The sequence below is a fragment of the Tenrec ecaudatus genome, chromosome 14 (genome assembly GCF_050624435.1).
Source record: "Tenrec ecaudatus isolate mTenEca1 chromosome 14, mTenEca1.hap1, whole genome shotgun sequence".
NCBI lineage: Eukaryota > Metazoa > Chordata > Mammalia > Afrosoricida > Tenrecidae > Tenrec > Tenrec ecaudatus.
The window spans coordinates 52,754,501-52,775,834 of NC_134543.1; the positions used below are offsets into that span (position 1 = coordinate 52,754,501).

Genomic DNA, 21,334 nt, shown 5'->3' on the forward strand with positions numbered 1-21,334 from the left:
AAAGGTCCGCAAAAGCATTTGATATAATTCACAGTCCTGTTTCCATAGAATAATTTGTCTCATTCTTGCAGTAAAATAGTTCTTTAAAATATAATGTAAAATGAGTATTTTTTGGTCTTTTTTATTAATAATTTTATTGGGTGGTTCTTAAAAATCTTCCGACGGTCCGTCATTCCATTGTATTAAGCACAGTTGTTCATATGTTGCCATCAACATTTCCAAAACATTTTCTTTCTACTTGAGCCCCTGGTATCAGCTCCTCTTTTTTCCCTTCCCTCCCCGCAAAATGAGTATGTTTATAACAGTGCTTGTAGTATTAGAGTATCATTACATGGAACTTAAGGAGATGTGTTTATTTCTAAGTAGATTTTGCAGCTAAAACTAGCACGTGTTCATTTTTTCCTACTGTTTTCACTCATCTTCCTGCTAAATGCATATCAAAATAGCCCACAACTTGAAGTAAACCACCTGTGCTGCGAGTCTGAGTTTGCATCCACACATCTCGATACATTATAAACATATTTTATTTTCTAATTATACTCAATGAAGGCCTGGCTTCAAATGTTGGGTCTCTTCTGCAGAACTTTCTTTGATCGTGGATTAATTTTATACCACGTTATTTCTCTCTGCCCTTTGCACTGCCTCACTTGATTAATTTAAAAATCATTTGATAGAACTGCTGGTTTTCCAGAGTACTTTGCACAGACGGGCAACATTCGTCTATTTCATCTCTGAATCCGGAGCTTGGCACAACAGAGAAAGCACCATTTGTTAGACAAAGGAGCAGTGGAAATGGTCCTCCTCCATCGTGAACAGCCCTTGGCTGTGTACTGTTTTGAGGTGCAAGGCACTGTTTGGGAAGACAAGCTTGTCAACGTGATTTTAAAACCCATCACAGTCGACAGATCTACAACTGACCACGGGCATGGCAGAGGCTGGGCAGCACATTTGTCTGTGGTGAGCGGGGTTGCTGCGAGTCAGAGTTGAGGTGTCCTGTTGCTGCCATTGTTGTTTGCCGACGTTGTGTTAGCTGCCATTGACCCGCGCTGACCCCATGCTCAAGGGCCTCTGACTGCCTTCGTCCAGAGAGCTTTCACTGGTTTTTGGAAGCAGATCTCCCACCTTCCTCCTTAGTTTGTCTTAATCTGGGGGGTTTGTGGTTTACCACCATAGCATTAGCCTCATGCCAGCCTCCAGTGATGGACAAGGGCGAGAAGTGTTTGAGGTGCGGTGGCTGGGAATCAAACCTGGCAGAAGGCAAAGATTTTTTACCATTAAATTACTAATATCTTCTTAGCTTCCATCAGTGGTTCCTCAGGAGAAAGACAGAGCTTTCTACTCCCAGAAACACTTACTCTCGGAAACTCACAGGGGCCGTTCTACTCTGCCTTGGAGGGTTGCTATGAGTGAGCATCAACTCGCTAGCAATGAACTTGCTCAGGTTCCATAAGCCCATAAACCAAATCCAGTCCCGCAAGTTACAATAAGGACCATACCAAGAACCCACCACTTAAAAAAAAAAAAAAAAAAAGAACCGACCACTTGGCCTTTGATTCTCTCTGGGGGCCCAGCAGGACAGAGTAACATGACCCCCCAGGATTTCTGAAGTGGTTACACATTGGGCTGCAATCTGCCTGGTCAGCGGTTGGAAACCACCAGCAGCTCCATGGGAGAAAGACAAGCTTTCTACCCCCATAAACAGTCGCAGAAGTTCCCTGTGAGTCAGCATTGACTCAATGGCAGTGAGAGAGAGAAAAGGTTTGTACAAGCTGGCAGCCTCCTTTTCCTTCCACAGAGCAGTTGATAGGTTTGAATCACCGCCCTTTGGAATAGCATCTGAGGGCTTGCTAATGTGACACCAGGCCTCTTTCATAGGGGTCACGGGAGACATCAAATGAAAACTCACAAATTAGGAAAGGGCTTGCGGAATAAACCGTGTCATTGTGTGATTTCAGACTTTTCCCTTTGGAAATAAACATCCACATTCACTTTGAATATGTGCTTACTGCAAAAAAAATCTCTGTTGCACGTTTAGCAAATGTGTAAGGCTTTCATTTTAAATATTTATTTGAAGAGATGCTGATCTCATGCAGTCAATAAGTATAAAGATCCTGATGGAAAGTGAAAGGATTACATCATTCTCTAACTGCTGGCAGACTGGTTGCTCTTAGATTAGAAGTGAAAGGAAATCTTTAAACAAGGTTTTTAAGGTTAAGGAGTCACATGCATTGACTCAGTGAACATATTGATTTCATATGAGATGGAATGCAGATTCACAGACCAGAGATGTTCTTCACTATGCAGTCACGTTATGACCTGATAGTTTAATTAACCACCCTCACATGTCTTAAAGATAAATGGGAGCAGACTTAAATGTTTATCACGAGTAGGCTGGTTCGATGGGTTTGACGCATTCACGTACTAGAATAGAACTGGGAGCGCTGGTGGCATAGTGGGTTAGGGGGCTTGCTAATTGGAAGGTGGCAGTTTGCAGTTTGAAGCCTCCAGCCTCTCTGTGGGTGAGCAGTGAGGCTGTCTGCGGCTGTAAAGATGTACAGTCCTAGAAACCCACCGGGCAGTCCTGCTTTGTCCTGGAGGGCTACTGTGAGTTGGAATGGACTGTATTGCAGTGAGTTAGAGAATCAAGCCACTGTTAAGTGTTACAATAAAATGTTATTCATTTATATTATAAATAATCAATAGCTTGCTGGGTAAAAAATAAAGCAAGTTTGTGAGTGTATGTGTAATATAGTTTTATGAAACCTATCATCTAAGCACCTAAACAAACACTGAAATGTAAATGTATTTATCTTTGGATCAGGGAGTTATGATTGAATTATTTCTTTGGTTTCATTTTTGAAAAAACAGGTGCCTGCAATGAGCATATATTATTTTTATAATCATGTAATGATGTTTTTAAGAAATAGACACAATGAAGATGATTTTCCACAATAAATGAGCAGCTACACATAAATTCTGGTATTGTGCATAATTCGAGTCTTACACATACTTTAAAAAGCATTCATGATTGATGGAGGTGAAATTCTCTAATGCCAGTCTGGAGAGCTGAAAGCAGTAACACAACCTTTAACAGGAACGGTGCCAGCTTTAAGATAAGTAAGCGTAGCTGTCTGCTAGCCAGCTAACAGTAAATCTGGAAGAGACTTCATAGCACTCTTCGACGGTGGGTTAGATTTTTCTCTTCTGTCAGCCTTTGTTAAATCTTAGGTGAGTTGAAACTGTTCTTGCTCTGGATGCCAGATGACGTCATGTCATCAAATCAGGCACAAATCAAATCATGCAGTCACACGTGTGCCCCATGAAGGTGTTCCTTGTAGGGATGAAATGATGGCTTACAATTAACCAGCATTGAACAGTCTTGTTTGTTTTTGTTTTTTTAATGGATGTATAGCATGTTAAAAGGTATATCTAGAAGGAGTTGGTAATAATGAACATTTTATTTTCTTTTTCAGGGAAAAGTGAAGGTAAGTATAAATGTCTTTGTCATGCATTCTATATGAACATGTTTATAGATAGATGTTTATTATGGAAAACTCTGTCCTCCTTACTTCTGAGCCTGGAGGTGAAAACACAAGTTAGGGATCGTGACTGTGCCCGGGCACAGGTGCTGGAAACCCGTCTTTCCACGACAGGAAGGCTTCCTGGTCCCTCTCTCCTTCTCTAGGGCTTCTGGACATGATCAGAGAGGTCCTGGGTGGCACCCAAGGTTAAGGCTTGACTGGTAGCTGAAATGTTAGAAGTTTGAGAATATTTTATTATGATCCACTTGCTAAAGTTGATTGCACTGAAAATCCTACAGCTTGTAGTTTTACTCTGGAATATTGGGGGCTCCCGGAGCCCCTCCAGTGAGTGTGCTGGCCATTCTTCCTTGTCCTTGTCAGCATTAAATAGTCTTACAGTTTTATCTTTACTAATTTGATAGGTAAAAATAATGTTAGTGATTCAGTTTGCATTCCAATTGTGAATTGAACAATCTTGATGTCCTTGCCATATTTTTTTAAATTGTGATATTTAGCCTTCCCCCCACCCCAGTGGACATGTTATGAGTCTTTTCAATATTAGGATATCATCCCTTTGTTGCATTTGCTACATACAATTTTATTCAGTTTGCTGTTTGTATTTTGAATGAAATTTTCAGGCAAACATGTTTACGTGTCTAACTTATTGTCTATTGATTTTGCTCATCCATTTTCTTTCTTTCATACGTACTTGTTTCATTTGTATTATCACTGTAGGCAACTCTAGTTAAAAGAACTGATTACTAAGGTGTTTGGCATCTCTGTAGCAAATGCATACCAGCAATGTTGAATAATTATACTTATTTCATAAGCTTTTTTATTGAAAATTATTTCAAACACAAATAGTCCATTTTCTTGTCATTTAAATAGTTATACAGCATTCTATTAACTAGTTATGTAATCTATCAGGTTAATTAGACATTATTGTACATTTTGATTATTTTTAGTCTTAAAAATTATAACAAAAGTACAAATTACCTCACACTCTCATTTTGGATGATTTCTTTATAGCATAATCCTAAAAGCAAAATTACTAGGTCTAAGGATAGATACTGCAATTTAGCAGGTCGTGGAACGTAAGTGGTATTTGGCTTTTGTAACACTTCTCTTACTTGCTCGTTTAAAATATTGAACAGCATATACTCCTACCAGCTGTGTACAAATATACCACCAATGACGTTTCGTGATTTATATTTACTTTTTAGAAATTAAAATGAATTTAATGGGTCCTTAGTTTTCAAAGCATTCATTACTGTCAAGGTTAGGTATTTTTCTATGTTTGGTTGTAAGTTCTCTTTTTGGCTCTTCTAGTAAAACACTTTATCCAGAAGGGTATAAGACAGTCTACCTAAGACAGTAGTACTAGAGTAAATACCTAACTCAATCCATACCAAGATCATTTCTTCTTTCTTTTAAGAAGCTTCACATAAGATTTGGATCTTTTGTTAAGTACTCTTATTACTCGGCGCAATACTATACTATTTTTAAACTTTAGAAAGTTTACATTCAGCCCTTATAATTTTGTGACTTTTTCTTTTTCTTTTCAGAGAACACTTTTTACAATTGGCTAGAAGGTATTGGAAACTTAAACAAATTCAAATATTGAAATTTTTAATATTTTTAAAGAGGCATGAATTAATTTTTTTTAACCTTACAAGTTCACGTATGAAATTTCTTTTTCCAAATGACTCTTTGTGCAGGTCTCTGCGTAGAAAAAAGAGCATTTTACAGACTCATATCTGGTCTACATGCAAGCATTAATGTTCATTTGAGTGCAAGATATCTCTTACAAGGTGCGTGACAGTCGCTTTACCATGTGTAATTTCAGATATTATTCTCAAAGGTCCTTGGTTATTTTCTGATAGGAAAAAGTTGATCTGATGGAGTATTAGGTGGTAAAAATCCAACCTTCAATGGCAGTAACCAGGACTGTAGGTCCTGTAAGGGACAGTTCACCACGACGCTTGCTCTTTTCTCCTTTGAAGAAGCTGCTCACAGTTGCACAAATCACTTTGGAAACATTTCTGCATTTTGTTTGGGAAATTGAAATAGTTCTCAGCAGCACAGTTCGCTTTAATGAAATGTTATTGTATCCGAGTGTTTTCACATGTGTGCCTCCGACGTTACCTGTGTCGGTGCGTGAGACCATTCCTTGATGTTCTGTTATAAGAAGCTGGTTGACAAATGAGACCACAGTCAAGTTTCACCAGTAACATATTTCTTCTGGAATTCAAATAATTCTTATGTCTTACAATATAATAGCTTCACTTTAAATTGTGCTTCAAACTCATTGGTAATTTCAGGTCATCATTTTATAATTGTGTGTTTGGTGAATATGTTCATATTTAGGAATTTGATTTTATTAAAATCTGGTCTATTAAAACTTTGAATTTATTTTATCTAGGAGATAGAATATTAGTATAGAATATGAAAGACGAATTATGAAATATAGTCATCACAAAAGTAACTTCTATAGATACAAATATCCCAGTATAATTAAAATGTTTAAAATTTAATTTTTAATTTTAAAATATTCTTTCTTCCCAGATACGTGGCTGGAAAAGATATGGGGACACAACATTACAGAATTCCAACAGCGGTTCGATGGGATTTTGACTGAAGGAGAAGGACCAAGAAGGCTTAAGAACTTGTATTTTCTCTATTTAATAGAATTAAGGGCTTTATCCAAAGTGCTGCCGTTCTTTGAGCGCCCAGATTTTCAACTCTTCACTGGAAATAAAGTTCAGGATGCAGAAAACAAGATGTTACTTCTAGAGATACTTCATGAAATCAAGTAATGATGTTCTGGAACTTTAATATTAATAGAAAAATAAGGAGTGTTATTGAAAATTAAATTCTTAAATATCTATTGAGATAAAAGAAAATGATTTAGAAATAATTAAAAGCTATTATTGTTCAGTTAGATGTTTTTTATCTTAAAAAATTTTATCTGTGAACAACTATTAAGTACACATTTGCAGTTTTAAGAACTTTTTGTTGCTTAATATGTACATTATATTTTATTTAGTTGAATAGATTGGGCTTGGGGTTAAACTTGTGTATTATACAACTAGCTTTTATTTTTTACAACTAGCTTTTATATATGAAGATAAGAATCATTTTGGTTTTTTATTATATTTTCTGCTTTATTTTGATTTTTACTCTTCCTAACCATCAAAATGTTATATTAGCAGTATTTCTGATATTTTATAACAAGTAGAAATGAATATTCTCTATTTTAAAATACAGATCATTTCCTTTGCATTTTGATGAGAATTCATTTTTTGCTGGGGATAAAAATGAAGCCAACAAACTAAAGGTAATTATTTTATTGTTTAAACTCAAGTTTTATTTTTTTTAAACTTTTTAATTAAAAAATTTATTAAAAGATCATTTTATTGGGGGCTCTTACAGCTCTTATAATATTCCATACATCAATTGTATCAAGCATGTTGTACATATGTTGCCATCATCATTTTCTAAATATTTACTTTCTATTTGAGCCCTTGGTATCAGATCCCCTTTCCCGTGACCCCTTGATAAATTATAAATTATTATTATTTTCATGTCTTACACTGACCACTGTCTCCTGTCCCCCACATTTCTATTGTTTGTCCCCTGTGGGGAGGGTGGGAGGTTATGTGTCGATCATTGTGATTGCCTCCCCTTCCTCCTCCTCATATGTATTGCGACTCCCATTTCTGTTCCTGAGAGTTTTATCTGATTTGGATTCCATGTGTCGTGAGCTCTTATTTGTACCAGTGTGCATGCTCCTGTCTAGCCCAAACTGAAAGGTAGGACTGGGGTCATGATAGTGGGGGGTGAGGAAGCCTCAAAGAACCAGAGGAATATTGTGTGTTTCATTGGTGCTATACTGTGCCCTGGCTGACTCATCCATTCCTTGTGACCCTTCTGTGAGGGGATATCTTAGGCTTTTGGGTCTCTGCTCTGATCCCCCTCGTTCTCAACAGTATGCTTTTTTTTTGGGTGGGGGGTCGTCTTCTGATGTCGGTTATCTGATCCCATCGACACCTCATGATCGCATGGGCTGGTGTGCTTCTTCCATGTGGGCTTGTTTCTTCTCTGCTAGATGGCTGCTGCTTTAACTTCAAGTCTTTAAAACCCCAGACACTATATCTTTTGATAGCGGGCACCATCAGCTTTCTTCACCACATTTGCTTATGCACCCGCTTTGTCTTCAGTGATTGCGGTTGGAGGGTGAGCATCACAGAGTGCCAGGTTGTTAGAACAAAGTGTTCTTTGCATTGAGGGCTTTAGCAGAGGCCCAAAGTCCATCACTTCCTTAATGTATTGCCTTATAAATATGTGTGCATATGCCAATACCTCTATTTTATGACTTAATATATTTACGTAAATGCACACCTATTTTATACCTCTCTCCATATCTTTGTTTTCTAGATCTTTTCTGTGTTTCCTTTTACTTTCTTCCTGCCCCACCATCACACTCACCCTTTTTCTGCCTCACAGTAATTCTTCTTACTGAGATGACTGTTGCTCTAACAGCACGGGGATCTCTATGTCCTCCTTGTTGTTGATTTTAATTCCCTAGTTGTTCCCTGTCTATGTTGTTAATTGCTCACCACTCCTTTCCCTGCCTCCTCCTCCTCCCAAGTCCCTCCAGAACTGTTGGTCCCATTGCTTTCTTCTCATGCTTGCTTCCCATGCCCATCTTGTATAGGTTGGCAAAACAACAATAGCGGAGACAAAATAAGAAGAAAACAAAAGGTTGAATAAAAAGAGAAAAAAGAAGAAAAATAGCAAAAAACCAAAATGAAACAGCATACATAATTCCAGGTCTGACTGCTGACCTTTATGACTATCTCCCCATCAGTCCTGGACATTCAGGGAACTGCCCTCCTAGCCCGAAGTCTATTTTTAGGGCTCCTCAGAGGTTTTATGGCTTTGATTTGCTCCTGTCACTTTGCTTCTTGGTTCTCCCCACTGTGGGGGAGGTCAGACTGGACTCACTCCCCATCATGTGTCCCCAATATTTTCCTCTTTCATGATATGTTCCAGCGAGGGGCCATCGTGTCTTGACCTTCAAAAACCTTTTAATTAGGAGAAAACATAGATATCATACCATTCCTCAGTTCAATCACATCAAGCAGTATTGTACAATTGCTTCCACAGTTGGTTTCCAACATTCTCTTCTTAAACTCTTTGATTTCATCTCCCCTTTACACCTCCCCCACCCCACGGTACTCCCCAGGAGCTCTGATTCTACTTGCTGTCTTTAGGGCCATCTTAACTTAAGCTTTAGATACCAGCTATTTAAAGTTTGTATTCGTGGAGATGTTAGTCTATATTTTTTACTTATAAACACTATGGTAATTTGATGTGTACCCTGAATTATAGAGTTACAGTGTCATAATCATTCCTTTCCTGAAAAAGAAAGAAGGGAACAAGTTGAGAGAAGGGTCCAACTTACGGCCTAGTTTATATTGTGCACGGAATAACAACTGAAGGCTTTCTGTTGCTTCACATATCACATAGAGGATCTCTTTGAAAGAGGGATAAAGAGTTAAAGGGACTGAGAGCATGAGTAGCATTATTCCTCTTTCCTTTGCTGCAGAGAGTTCTGGAAATGGTTTTAGTTAAATTAAAGGATCCTCATTAGAGGTAGAAGTAAGAACGTAATCTTTTGTCATTTACTGCAAATTAAAGGCACTTTGATTGCATGGAGTTGTGGAAAAAACAAAAGACCAGAGAGCTCTTGAAAGGGGGTCTGGTGTGATCTTGCTCTCACTAGGGGCATGACTTCAGGCAAGTTCATCTCTGAGTCTGTATATTTGTCTCAAAACACTATGGATACATAACTAATCACTAAGACTATTGTTTACATGCTCACTTTGCAGAGCATGGTTCTTGCCATTAATGGGAGAACGGCTCTACCCTCAGGTGGCTTCTAGTTCATTTGCAGACTCAAGTAAAATTATATTCTTCTCTGATAAGAAGCAACTGGTCAGTCAAGGTAGGAGGCCCTCAGTAGTACTAGCTTGATAGCTTGATCTGATTTAATCATAATCTTTGTAACAGTCCTCTGTTTCTTATTCTGTTTCTCTCCATAAGAAAAGGACTTCATTGTATGACATCTTGCATATAAATTATTTTTTGCAGTCCTATTTTTGCTTGTTAGATAACAGTTATTCTTGACCTCCCTTCTATATTTTTAAAGCATTCTTGCTAGAAACACATTCCTCAGGGTTTATATAACCTCCGGAGCAGCTTCTCTGTACTCCAGGAACTTGGAGGGTAAGGTGAGGGAGAAGATGATCTAAGAGTTCTCTCCCGACTGTTTTCAGTTGCTTCAAAGTATATTTAGAAATGGGAAATTTTCACTAAAGGATATTGTTCAATTCAAAGTAGGCTAAGATATCATGTAAAGCCTTATAAAACATTTGAGAATTGAGTAAGAACTTTTTGTTTGGTTTTGTCAAGCATATAGTCACAGCATGCGTGACATTCTAGCTACCAGCTGCAATGTACAGTGTTGATTTAAAACTATGTGCTTAATCAAGAGACTTCACAAATCATTTATGTCCAGTTATTTTAATCTGAGGTAATTTTGGAATATATTCTAAGAGGTCAGGTTATTAGGCATTGACCCTTCTTTGTGGAAGTCACGAGGATTTTTCTCCTAATCTAGTCAATTTCACCTCTTAATTTGATCATATGACACATGAATTTCACCTAAGTGAACTTGAAGCAGAAGGGCACATGCATTTTGGGCTCTGTTGTTGTCTTGCAGTGTCATTTTTCTCTCATAAGCAACCATGCGTCCTCTCTGGTACATGCCACACAAAGATGTACTCCGGAGCGACCACATTTAATTTTTGAATTAAAAACAGATTTAAATACGGAATGTTGATGATTGCTACAGAAATAGGCATCACCTTTTAGGGCAGAGGCTTCAAATTTACAAAAACAAGCCTCACCGAAAGTCAAAACTCATAAAACCTCCTTCCACGACAGCGCTATTTTTATTATCTATCAATTATCAAAATATAATTGGCAAAAAAGCCACCGCATCTCCCTGATAGCACTTTTAAGGCGAAAGCTGTGTCATTTGGAAATTTATAATGCGTGTACATGAGATTACAGTTCTTAATCTGTATGGTGCTTTGTGAACATGAATACTCATTATATTCTGTTTATATTTTAATAATTATTATTGACCATCATAATAAGAGAGCTGATTTTTTATCTGATATGAGAAAGAAATACTATAATTTAGGTAGTAGGAACCAAAAGGTTTTTATATTTCTTTTCTTTTTTTCTAAACAGTTTTATTGACATCTACTGCACATATCATATAATTCAATAGTTCAATTCTTTCATACCAAGAAGAATTATATAATCACCACAATCACTTTTGAATATTCCCCCCACCCATGGTTAAATCACCTTTAATATCTGTTGTGCAATCACCGTCAGGTCTAGTGCGCCCTGACCACCCCCACAGCCTGCCTTCACTGTTTCCTCCTGAAATCTTCTTTCACTCCCTGTCTCCCAGCCCAGCCCTACGCGTCCCGTCCAGCACAGTCACGATTGTAATGGTCTCTGCCTGACAGGAGGGCGGTGAGACTCCTGCCTGTGGCAGAGAGGATCCTAATCACACTAGATACTCTGCAGATGGAGTTTGGGCTTCCACCGTCTTCTATAGCCTTTTATAAATTGGGTGTTCATAATTAGAGCTCTCATACCTTCCCCTTCACCATATTTGATTTTTTTATTAGTTGGGATTTAATACATTTATCATTCCTTATTTCAGTCACATCAAGTAGAATTGCACAGTTGCTCCCACAGTCAGTTTCCAAACATCCTTTTTCTACATGGACTCCTTGACATCAGCTCCCTCTTACCCCACCACCACCCCTGTACCAGCCTCCTCCTGAACCCCTTATTCTACTTGCTGTCCCTATAGGTTCATGTTTTAATTTTTTCAAATTGTTTGATTAGAGGCTCATAGAACTCTTATCATAATCCATACATACATCAATTGTGAAAAGCACATTTGTACATTCATTGCTCTCATCATTCTCAAAATATTTGCTCTCCACCTAAGCCCCTAGCATCAGGTCATTTTTCCCCTCCCTTCCCCCTCTCCCTCCCTCATGTACCCTTGATTATTTATAAATTATTATTTTGTCATATCTTGCCCTGTCCGATGTCTCCCTTCATCCACTTTTCTGTTGTCCGTCCCCCAGGGAGGAGGTCACATGTAGATCCTTGTAATCAGTTCCTTCTTTCCAACCCACTTACCCTCTACCCTCCCAGTATCGCCCCTCACACCCCTGGTTCTGAAGTGATCATCTGCCCTGGATTCCCTGTGTTTCCAGTTCCTATCTGTACCAGTGTGCATCCTCTGGTCTAGTCAGATTTGTAAGGTTGAATTGGGATCATGATAGTGGGGGAGGAGGAAGCATTTAGGAACTAGAAGGAAGTTGTATGTTTCATCATTGCTATATCACACCCTGACTGGCTTGTCTCCTCCCCGAGACCCTTCTGTAAGAGGATGTCCAGTGGCCTACAAATGGGCTTTGGGTCCCCACTCTGCTCTCCCCCTCATTCACAGTGATAGGATTTTTTGTTCTTTGATGGCTGATACCTCATCCCTTCGACACCTCATGATCGCATAGGCTGGTGTGCTTCTTCCATGTGGTCTTTGTTGCTTCTGAGCTAGATGGCCACTTGTTTACCTTCAAGCCTTTAAGACCCCATATGCTATATCTTTTGATAGCCGGGCACCATCAGCTTTCTTTGCCACATTTGCTCATGCACCCATTTGTCTTCAGCGATTGTATCATGGAGGTGAGCACATAATGATATGATTTTTGTTCTTTGATGCCTGATAATTGATCTCTTCGGCACCTCGTGATCACACAGGCTGGTGTGCTTCTTCCATGTGGGCTTTGTTGCTTCTGAGCTAGATGGCTGCTTGCTTACCATGTTTTAATTTTTTTAACTGTCATCTTTGGATCATACAAGCTGGTGTGCTTCTTTCATGTAGACTTAGATGACCTCCTCACTTAGATGGCTGCTTATTTGAATATAAGCCTTTAAGACCCCAGACTATTCCGGTCACTAGCCTGGCACCATCTATTTTCTTCACTACACTTTGCTGTAGCACCCTTATCTTCAGTGATCATTTCATTGAAGGTGAGTATCAAGCAGAGACATATTATCAGAGCTAACTGTTCTTGAATTGGGACTGGAGTTAGTAGGAGCCCAGAATCCATATGCTGCCCATGGGATATGCAGGACTCTATTTTGGCGGTTGTAAAATGACAAAAGAAAGGATGTACACTGGTGCATATGGGAGCTGGAGACACAGGGAATCCAGGGCGGATGATACCTCCAGGACCAGGGCTGTGAGGGGCGATACTGGGAGGGTAGAGGGAGAGTGGGTTGGAAAGAGGAAACCGATTACAAGGATCTACATGTGACCTCCTTCCTGGGGAACGGACAACAGAAAAGAGGGTGAAGGGAGATGTGGAACGGGGCAAGATATGACAAAATAATAATTTATAAATTATCAAGGGTTCATGAGAGAGGGGGAGCAGGGAGGGAGGGGTAAAAAGAGGACCTGATTGATGCAAAGGGCTTAAATGGAGAGCAAATGCTTTGAAATTGATGAGGGCAAAGAATGTACAGATGTGCTTTACACAATTGATATATGTATGGATTGTGATAAGAGTTGTATGAGTCCCTAATAAAATGTTAAAAAAAAGACAAAAGAAAATCCTGTAAGACCAACTACACCAATAGTAGTCATAAGCCAACCAGCAAACAAGCAATAAGAACAACAACAAAAAGCTAAAGGCAGGAAAATAGAAACCCACATAAACAAAGAAGTAGAGCATTGTCAATAAACTGTGGGGTTTAGGTCGATTACACTATTGTCATCATCAACTTTGCCAGTGACCCAGCACTCCAGACACTGTCAGAATGAGGAGTCTATGAATGTACAGTTCCACCTTGAGCTGAAACCCGCACGTTTTCCCTGTACAGTTCCATCTCTCGTTCTACTGGACTCTGTTGACCCTAAGTATGGAGATTGGTGCCGGGGAACCTTCCTGGATCAGTTCTCCCAAGTGCAGCGCCCTGATTATCAGCTTAGAACCTGTCATGCCACTCTTTCTTTTCTTTTTCTTTTTTGGTAAATGACACCCTCCAACTCTTCCCCTTAACCCGTCACACATATATAGTCAATGCACAGCTAACACCTCCACTTAGTAACTTGTCTTCCTGTGCATTTGCAGAGAGTTTGGCTTAGGGTCTGACAGCCCTGTCCTGAATGCAGGAACTTAGGCAAAGGACCTAACCTCTCTGCCTTAGTTTCCTAGTGTTGCTGTAACCCAGACTCCACAGCGCAGGCTTTAAAGAACAGACGTTTTCTCACAGCCCTGGAGGTTAAAAATCCAAATCGTGAGCTTGGCTGTGCCATTTTCTTCCTTGTACGTAGTCCCAGGTGTTCCTTGTTCCCTGACTTGTAGAGACCAGCCTCCAATGCAGCAGTTGTCAACCGGTGCGTCCCAACCACTTCAGGGGTCAAACGACCCTTGCACAGGGGTCCCCCAATTCATAACAGCAGCAAAATGACAGTGATGAAGTAGCAAGGAAGATAATGTTACGGCTGGGGGTCACCACACATGAAGACCTGTATGAAAGGGTCGCGGCCTGAGCAAGGCGGAGACCCACAGCTCTACTGGCATTTCCTTCCTCCCCTTCCTGTGTCTTTGCGCCAGTCCACTTCTCCCAGTGCGCAGAAATGATCAGATTTAGAAGCTGCCCTTCTCAGGTATGACTGTGTTTATTTCTCAAAGAAAACCCTGTTTTCAAATGGGCATCATCCAGGTGTACGGGCGTTGGGATTCCAGCTATATTTTTTCAGGGGGAAACAGCTTACTGCATAATACTCACTGGACATTGCTTTCCTTGTTAGGCAGTGATACTAATTCTTACTTTAGAAACTGTAACGGTTACGTGAGATTGTGTGTTCAAAGACTGGCAAGTGGGAGCTTTCCTCCTCCTTTTCAGGGTCCCAAAGCACCCAACACAGTGCAAGTACATAGAAGGCACTCCGAACAGACTCTGACTGGCTATCCATGACACCTTACTACCTGTTTGTCCACGTGTTCCTTAGGAGGACTTTCGGCTGCATTTCCGAAACATTTCCAGGATCATGGATTGTGTTGGTTGTCTTAAATGTCGACTCTGGGGAAAGCTTCAGGTAAGCAAATCTATCTAACCCTTTGTCTCATTTGTTCTTTCCATGAAGAGTTTCACGATTTTCTTTATTTCTATTATAGACTCAGGGTTTGGGCACTGCTCTGAAGATCTTGTTTTCTGAGAAATTGATAGCAAATATGCCAGAAAGTGGACCCAGTTATGAATTTCATCTAACCAGACAAGAAATAGTATCATTCTTTAATGCATTTGGAAGGTTAGTTTGAATGTGTTTATTATTATCTGTGCTAGCCAACCAAGTCTAGTGCAGCATGCATGCAATTGAGTAAAAATACCCTTTTTGGTGAAATTAGCTCAATATGAAATTATATGATATTGTGAAGTACCTCAAATATGCAGTTCATCATTAGATAATAATCCTTATTTTCTTCAATTTACTTTTGTAATCACGATTGGCTTATTAACTGAACCTCAATATTCATTTTACTAAATTTGAAATTATTTTACTAGATTTTAATTGTATTTTTTAAAAACTTATTTTATTTTTAATCATTTTATTGGGTGCTCATACAATTCTTATCACAATCCATACAAATACATCCATTATGTCAAGCACATTTGTTGCCATTATCATTTTAAAAACATTTTCTTTCTACTTGAGCTCTTGGTATTAGCTCCTCATGTAGATTTTTAAAGGTAGATTTTTGTGGTACTCACTTATTTTCATAAATATCCTGAAAAAATCACATCTCACTTAAGATAGGCAATTTCTTCGTGAATTATTCTTCAGACTGAAAACTTAATTCTTTCACAAAGAATATTTTTCGAGAGGCGGGAGGGGGAAGACAAGATGAAAAAAAAGAATATTTTTCATAAAAATTATTGCAGCATAAAATAGAAATAAGATAAGAAATTGATATTCAAATTTTAAGTAAAGATACATTTCTTTCTGGTCTGTCATTAAAGACTAAAGAGAGGCAAAAATGAACTTTTTGGATATATTTCTTCACTTTAAAAATTAGAATGAAAAAAAAAATTAGAATGGTCTTAAAGGCTTGAAGGTAAACAAGCAGCCATCTAGCTCAGAAGCAACAAAGCCCACATGGAAGAAGCACACCAACCTGTGTGATCATGAGGTGGTGAAGGGATCAGGTAGCAGGCTTCATCAGAATAAAAAAAATCATATCATTATGTGCTCACCTCCATGATACAATCGCTGAAGACAAATGGGTGCATAAGCAAATGTAGTGAAGAAAGCTGATGGTGCCCAGCTATCACAAGATTTAGCATCTGGGGTCTTAAAGGCTTGAAGGTAAACAAGCGGCCATCTAGCTCAGAAGCAACACAGCCCACATGGAAGAAGCACAACAGCCTGTGCGATCACAAAGTGTTGAAGGGATCAGGTATCAGACATCATCAGAACAAAAATCCTATCATTGTGAATGAGGTGGGGAGTGTGAAGTGGAGACCCAAAGACCATTTGTAGGCCACCGGACATCCTCTTACAGAAAGGTCTCAGAGAGGAGATGAGCCAGTCAGGGCGTGATGTAGCAACGATGAAAAATACAACTTTCCTCTAGTTCCTAAAAGTTTCCTCCCCACCTACTATCATGATCCTAATTCTACCTTACAAATATGGCTAGACCAGAGGATGTACACTGGTACAGATAGGAACTGGAAACACAGGGAATCCAGGGTGGATGATTCCTTCAGGACCAGTGGTGAGAGTGGCAATACTGGGAGAGTGGAGGGAGGATGGGATGGAAAGGGGGAACCGATTACAAGGATCTACATGTTATCTCCTCTCTGGGGGACGGACAACAGAAAAGTGGGCGAAGGCAAAGGTTATGTGGGACAGGGCAAGATATGACAAAATAATAATTTGTAGATTATCAAGGGTTCATGAGGGAGAGGATAGTGGGGAGGGAGGGGTAAAATGAGGAGCTGATGCCAGGGGCTTAAGTGGAGAGCAAGTATTTTGAGAATGATGAGGGCAATGAATGTACAAATGTGCTTTACACAATTGATGTATGTATGTATTATGATAAGAGTTGTATGAGTCCCTAATAAAACGATATAAAAAATATCATTATAAAAAATTTAAATGATTTTTATATTCAGGTTTTGAAGTAATTAACCTTCAAATTATTTTCCTTATACTTAGAAGCTTGGGACTTGTTTTATTCAAATTTTTGCTATTTCTTTTAATGATGGAGAACCTTGAAAACAACAGACAAAAAATTTTTTAAATAGAAATTAGTGATAAATAATTGGATACACCTTTCTTATTCTCACTCTTTCTAGATAAGTAGTTTTGATTCTTTGCATATTAAATATGGCATGTAAATTATTTTAAAGTGCTTCTACATTATACTATATAACATTATAATAAACACGTATATACTTAATTAAAGAGCCCTGGTGGTAGTCTTGGGAAAGCATTGCACTATTAATCACAGGTTGGTAGTTCAAACTCACCGGCCCTCCTTTGGAGAAAGACGGAACTATCTGCTCCCATAAAGATGTCTAACCTCAGGGACCCTCTATAGGGTTGCTGTGTGTTGGAGTAGACTCAGTGGCAATGGGTGCACTTGAAATTCTGCCTTATATTAAATATGCTGTTGTTCTGGGTTGCTGTTGAGTGGGCCTCCTAGCAATCCCAAGTGTGCAGAGTAGAACTGCTCCATAGGACTACCAAGGCTGGGACCTTCCAGAAATGCATTACCAGGCCTGTGCTCTGAGGGGCCGTTGGGGGACTTGAACTGCTAATCGTTAAGCTGGCACACAAGTACTTAACCATATGGGCAAGGGACACACTATATTTAAATTACATAGGTATATAATTATGTAACTAATTATACATTTATATACACATATAAACTACAAGCTATATATATTACATTAAAGCTAATTATGTATACCAAATTTCTCGATGGGTTTGTACCATTAGATATAATGTTAAATTTATCGAAACAAATTACTTAAAAACGTTCTTTGCTCTAAACATGTATATTGAATAATAAATTTTATAAAGAAAACTTATCTGAGATGGTTTCTGAGCGAAATTGTTTTTGCTTACAGAATTTCTACAAGTGTGAGAGAATTAGAAAACTTCAGAAACTTGTTGCAAAATATTCATTAAAGAAAACAAGGTAAAATGTGCCTGTTTCTGGACAATGGAGGCCAAAGAATGGATTTCATTCAAAAGCATAAAGGCAATGACAGTCTTAAGCCAAACATTTTCTATCAAGCTGCTTTTGTAAGAGGAGATCTATATTGTTTTAGCTAAACACCTTTTGTAATTGTGTTAAGTCTTTGTATAATATTTGTGAGTAAAAGTAATACTTTGATAATGTGGCTGAAAGTTTAATGTTGAATAAAATCAGGATTATCAAATTCATATTTGATAATCTAAGGGAAAGCTGTTTTAATTCTAAGTAGAATTTTGTCAGAAGATATTAATAAAACTGGCCCATGTGTCCGGTATTTAATAGGAAAATGCTAGGGAGTCTCACGAACAACCCACAATGAATAGCCTGGAATTTTAAAACTGAATTTAGGGTGGCGCATGTTGCATCTGAAACAGAGAATGCTAAGTTAAATGGTAATTTTAGATAAATATTGAGGGAGTGTTTAGTGTGAGTGAGTCCCATGCAACATTTGGGATATACTAAACAATGTGAAAAGTTTACTAGATAAATTTATTTATTCTCATAATATATTCCCTAAAACCGAATATAATTTTGGAGGAACATTTTAATTTTGATATAAATTCAAACTTACGGAAAAGTTCTAAGAGCAGTACAAAGATAAATCTTTTACTCAGATTCATCACCTGTTCGTATTTGCTTTATTGTGGTCTCTGTATAAAAACATATACGGACACACACACACACACACACACACACACACACCTCCTCCCTACAGTTGTTTAAAAGTCAGTTACAAACATTCTTTATCCTTGAGCCCTGAGCATATCAGTGTGTAATACTAAATGTGCATTTTTAAAAATATTAATAAAAATACACAGAAAAGAAAAACCTGGAACTAGCATAACACTATATCTTAGAATAAGGAACTATTTGGAGTTCCATTCGCCAATTCTTTTTCGAGTTTTGCTGCTCTGTCTATACTTGATCTGTATAGTCATAGGGCATGCAGGATTTTAAATATATATATAATGAGATTCACCACTTTGGTTTCCTTAAAACTACACTGTAATGTTGGAAGGTTTTCTGGTGATATCTCTTCAGTGATAAGATATTTGAGGACATTTATAAGTTTATATCACATGGTAATTGTAGGGTAAAGGAAACTGTTTACCTCAAAATATGTACCCTCTTTATGTATGTCTTAGAAGGTGTACCATGTTGAGATGTCACATTATTAAAGAGCAGGGTTTATTTATATAAAGGTTTAGGAAATACCACTTTATACTGCTGTAAACTTTTCCCCGCCATGTGTCCCCGAGGTCTAGTATAATTTCAAGCACATTGTGAGTATATGATAAATTTTGTCACTGAATGTATGAATATGTATCCAATATTTTAAATGAATGCTCAAAGAGCAAAATTTAACAATGTGTCCCATTTTTCTTTCCCATTTTATCTTCTTTGAATAGAACAGGAAAAGAGAGACATTAACCCACTTAGTCAATCCTCTTGGAGACTCTGAGGACTGTGAAGTAACCACCAACTATAAATGTTTAAGGATATTTGTAGTACTCTGAAGTAGATGTGTTCAAATTGTAATTTTGTCTGTACAATTTGCAAGCCTTCATTTTATTTTTTAAATAACCAAGCTCTTTGAAAGAATATTTCCACCTTCATTTGTTCACTTTCCACTTGGTCCTTAACTAAAATCTGGCTTCTGGTCCCAAAGTTCTTATGAATCCCTTCCTGTAAAGCCTAAAATTCTTATTCTAAATCCACACATAGTTTCATTTTGCCGATTTTTGTTTCTGCATATTGTTCACAGCTCTCTCTCTCCCAAGTTCTTTATTCCTTTATTTTGCTGCCGCATCTGTGCTTGCTCTGAATAGTGAAAGGGCATATAGACCGCTTGTGTGTGTGTTTTAATGAGATTCATCGCTTTGGTCTCTGTAAGACTGCACTGTAATGTTGCAAGGGTTTCATGTAACGTATTCCTGTTTCTTTTCAAACTGTTTTCATTATTTTTAAATGTATTTTTCAGGCTTCCATCCTTCCTGTTCTGTTTAGTAATCCCAATCTGATAACTTCTGAATTGTTTCCTTAGCTCAGACTTCTCAGTCTTATCTACCTACTGATTCTCAATCTTATCTACCTACGTGGCTGTTCTACAGAAACTTGTGTGTATGTAAAACAACCATTCTCCCCCAAACCTGTTGTGTTTATGTTCCTTACTTTGGTTAATTTCAGGACCCTTATCTTCTAAATTTACTAAACTCACCCCGTCCTCTCCAAAATATCACCGTCTCTCCATTTTCATTGCTCTTCTGAATCTCTACAGTTAGTTGTCTTCTTTTACCCAAGTATCTCTGTTGTGCCTGGATGTGACCAGAGTGAGCTTTCTGAAAGTATTCTAACAATTTTACTCCTTGCTTAATACCCTTCAGTGACATGCTCATGCACCTTTAGGAGAAAGCCAAACTCCTTCGCATAGTGCACACGAAAATTCTATTTACCCCAACAATGCTCGGAAAGAACACTCCGTTCTCCAAATGTGCTCTGTGGTCAGGCCTCCACACCGGAGTGCATTCTGTTTTCTTTGCTTCAAGTGGACTAGTCTTCCCCCTGTGGAAGATTGTTTTCTTGCAGATCCAGAATCATCATCTCTGTTGAAAGCTCTCTTGCTCCATTTAAGGAGAGTCATCTAATTTCCTCTTTTGTGCCACCACTGTAATTTGAACCTACCTCTATTGTGTTACTTATTATTGTACTGTATCATCTGTGTTTTACAGCCTTCTGTACTAGAATGTGAGCTCCTTCAGGGCAGGACCAAGAACTTCACTCATTGTCACATCTCCATAGCATAACTTTTGGCACATGACCAGTCATTAAATATCTGTTGAATAAATTGCTTTTAAAGCTACAATTTTATTAGTCACACCTTCATTCAAATATTCTTTACAGCAAGAGTCAGTAGACTCCCAGGGAATTGTGGGCTTTATAAGATCAATAAAGCTTCTGAAATTGTATTCAAGATTTGTTGTGCTTTCTTTTGGGGTGGGTAGGGGCGGGCACCTAAAAGGAATCTATTCTGGAAAAAGCAACACAAACTAAGTTTTCTTTTAAGGGAAAGGTACCATCATAGAGGAGGTTTTTTGTTGTTTTTATTTTCATGGAGGAGTTTTATGAGTAATCAAAGAATAGCTGCGTAGGGTTTGGGCTAATTAGATTGATTACTGTTTAAGATTGGATGGGGATTTGGAAAGGTGTTAGCTTAATAATATGAATAAGTATGCATTAGCTAATGTTTTATTGGTATTTTAGAGTATAGAAAGTGCTTGGGTTATGAATATCCAATTTTTAGGAACAATTCACACCTGCCCTTCAATGTTTTGTAAATCTACCCTCATTTTTAAATGATTGAACTTACCCTTA

The 21,334-nt window shown here is 38.2% G+C and overlaps 1 protein-coding gene across 1 annotated transcript in view; it reads left to right on the forward strand.

Annotated features, from left to right (window-relative positions):
* ERO1A (endoplasmic reticulum oxidoreductase 1 alpha) overlaps positions 1-20,825 on the forward strand; it is a 60,289-nt gene extending 39,464 nt beyond the window's left edge. Inside the window, exons 9-17 of the mRNA XM_075532314.1 lie at positions 3,474-3,485; positions 5,087-5,113; positions 5,240-5,332; positions 6,087-6,333; positions 6,789-6,858; positions 14,707-14,793; positions 14,873-15,006; positions 17,832-17,902; positions 19,372-20,825. Of these exons, the coding sequence (XP_075388429.1) occupies positions 3,474-3,485; positions 5,087-5,113; positions 5,240-5,332; positions 6,087-6,333; positions 6,789-6,858; positions 14,707-14,793; positions 14,873-15,006; positions 17,832-17,892 (731 nt within the window). The 3' untranslated portion in view covers positions 17,893-17,902; positions 19,372-20,825. The remainder of the gene's footprint in view (positions 1-3,473; positions 3,486-5,086; positions 5,114-5,239; positions 5,333-6,086; positions 6,334-6,788; positions 6,859-14,706; positions 14,794-14,872; positions 15,007-17,831; positions 17,903-19,371) is intronic.
* Positions 20,826-21,334: the final 509 nt, after the last annotated feature.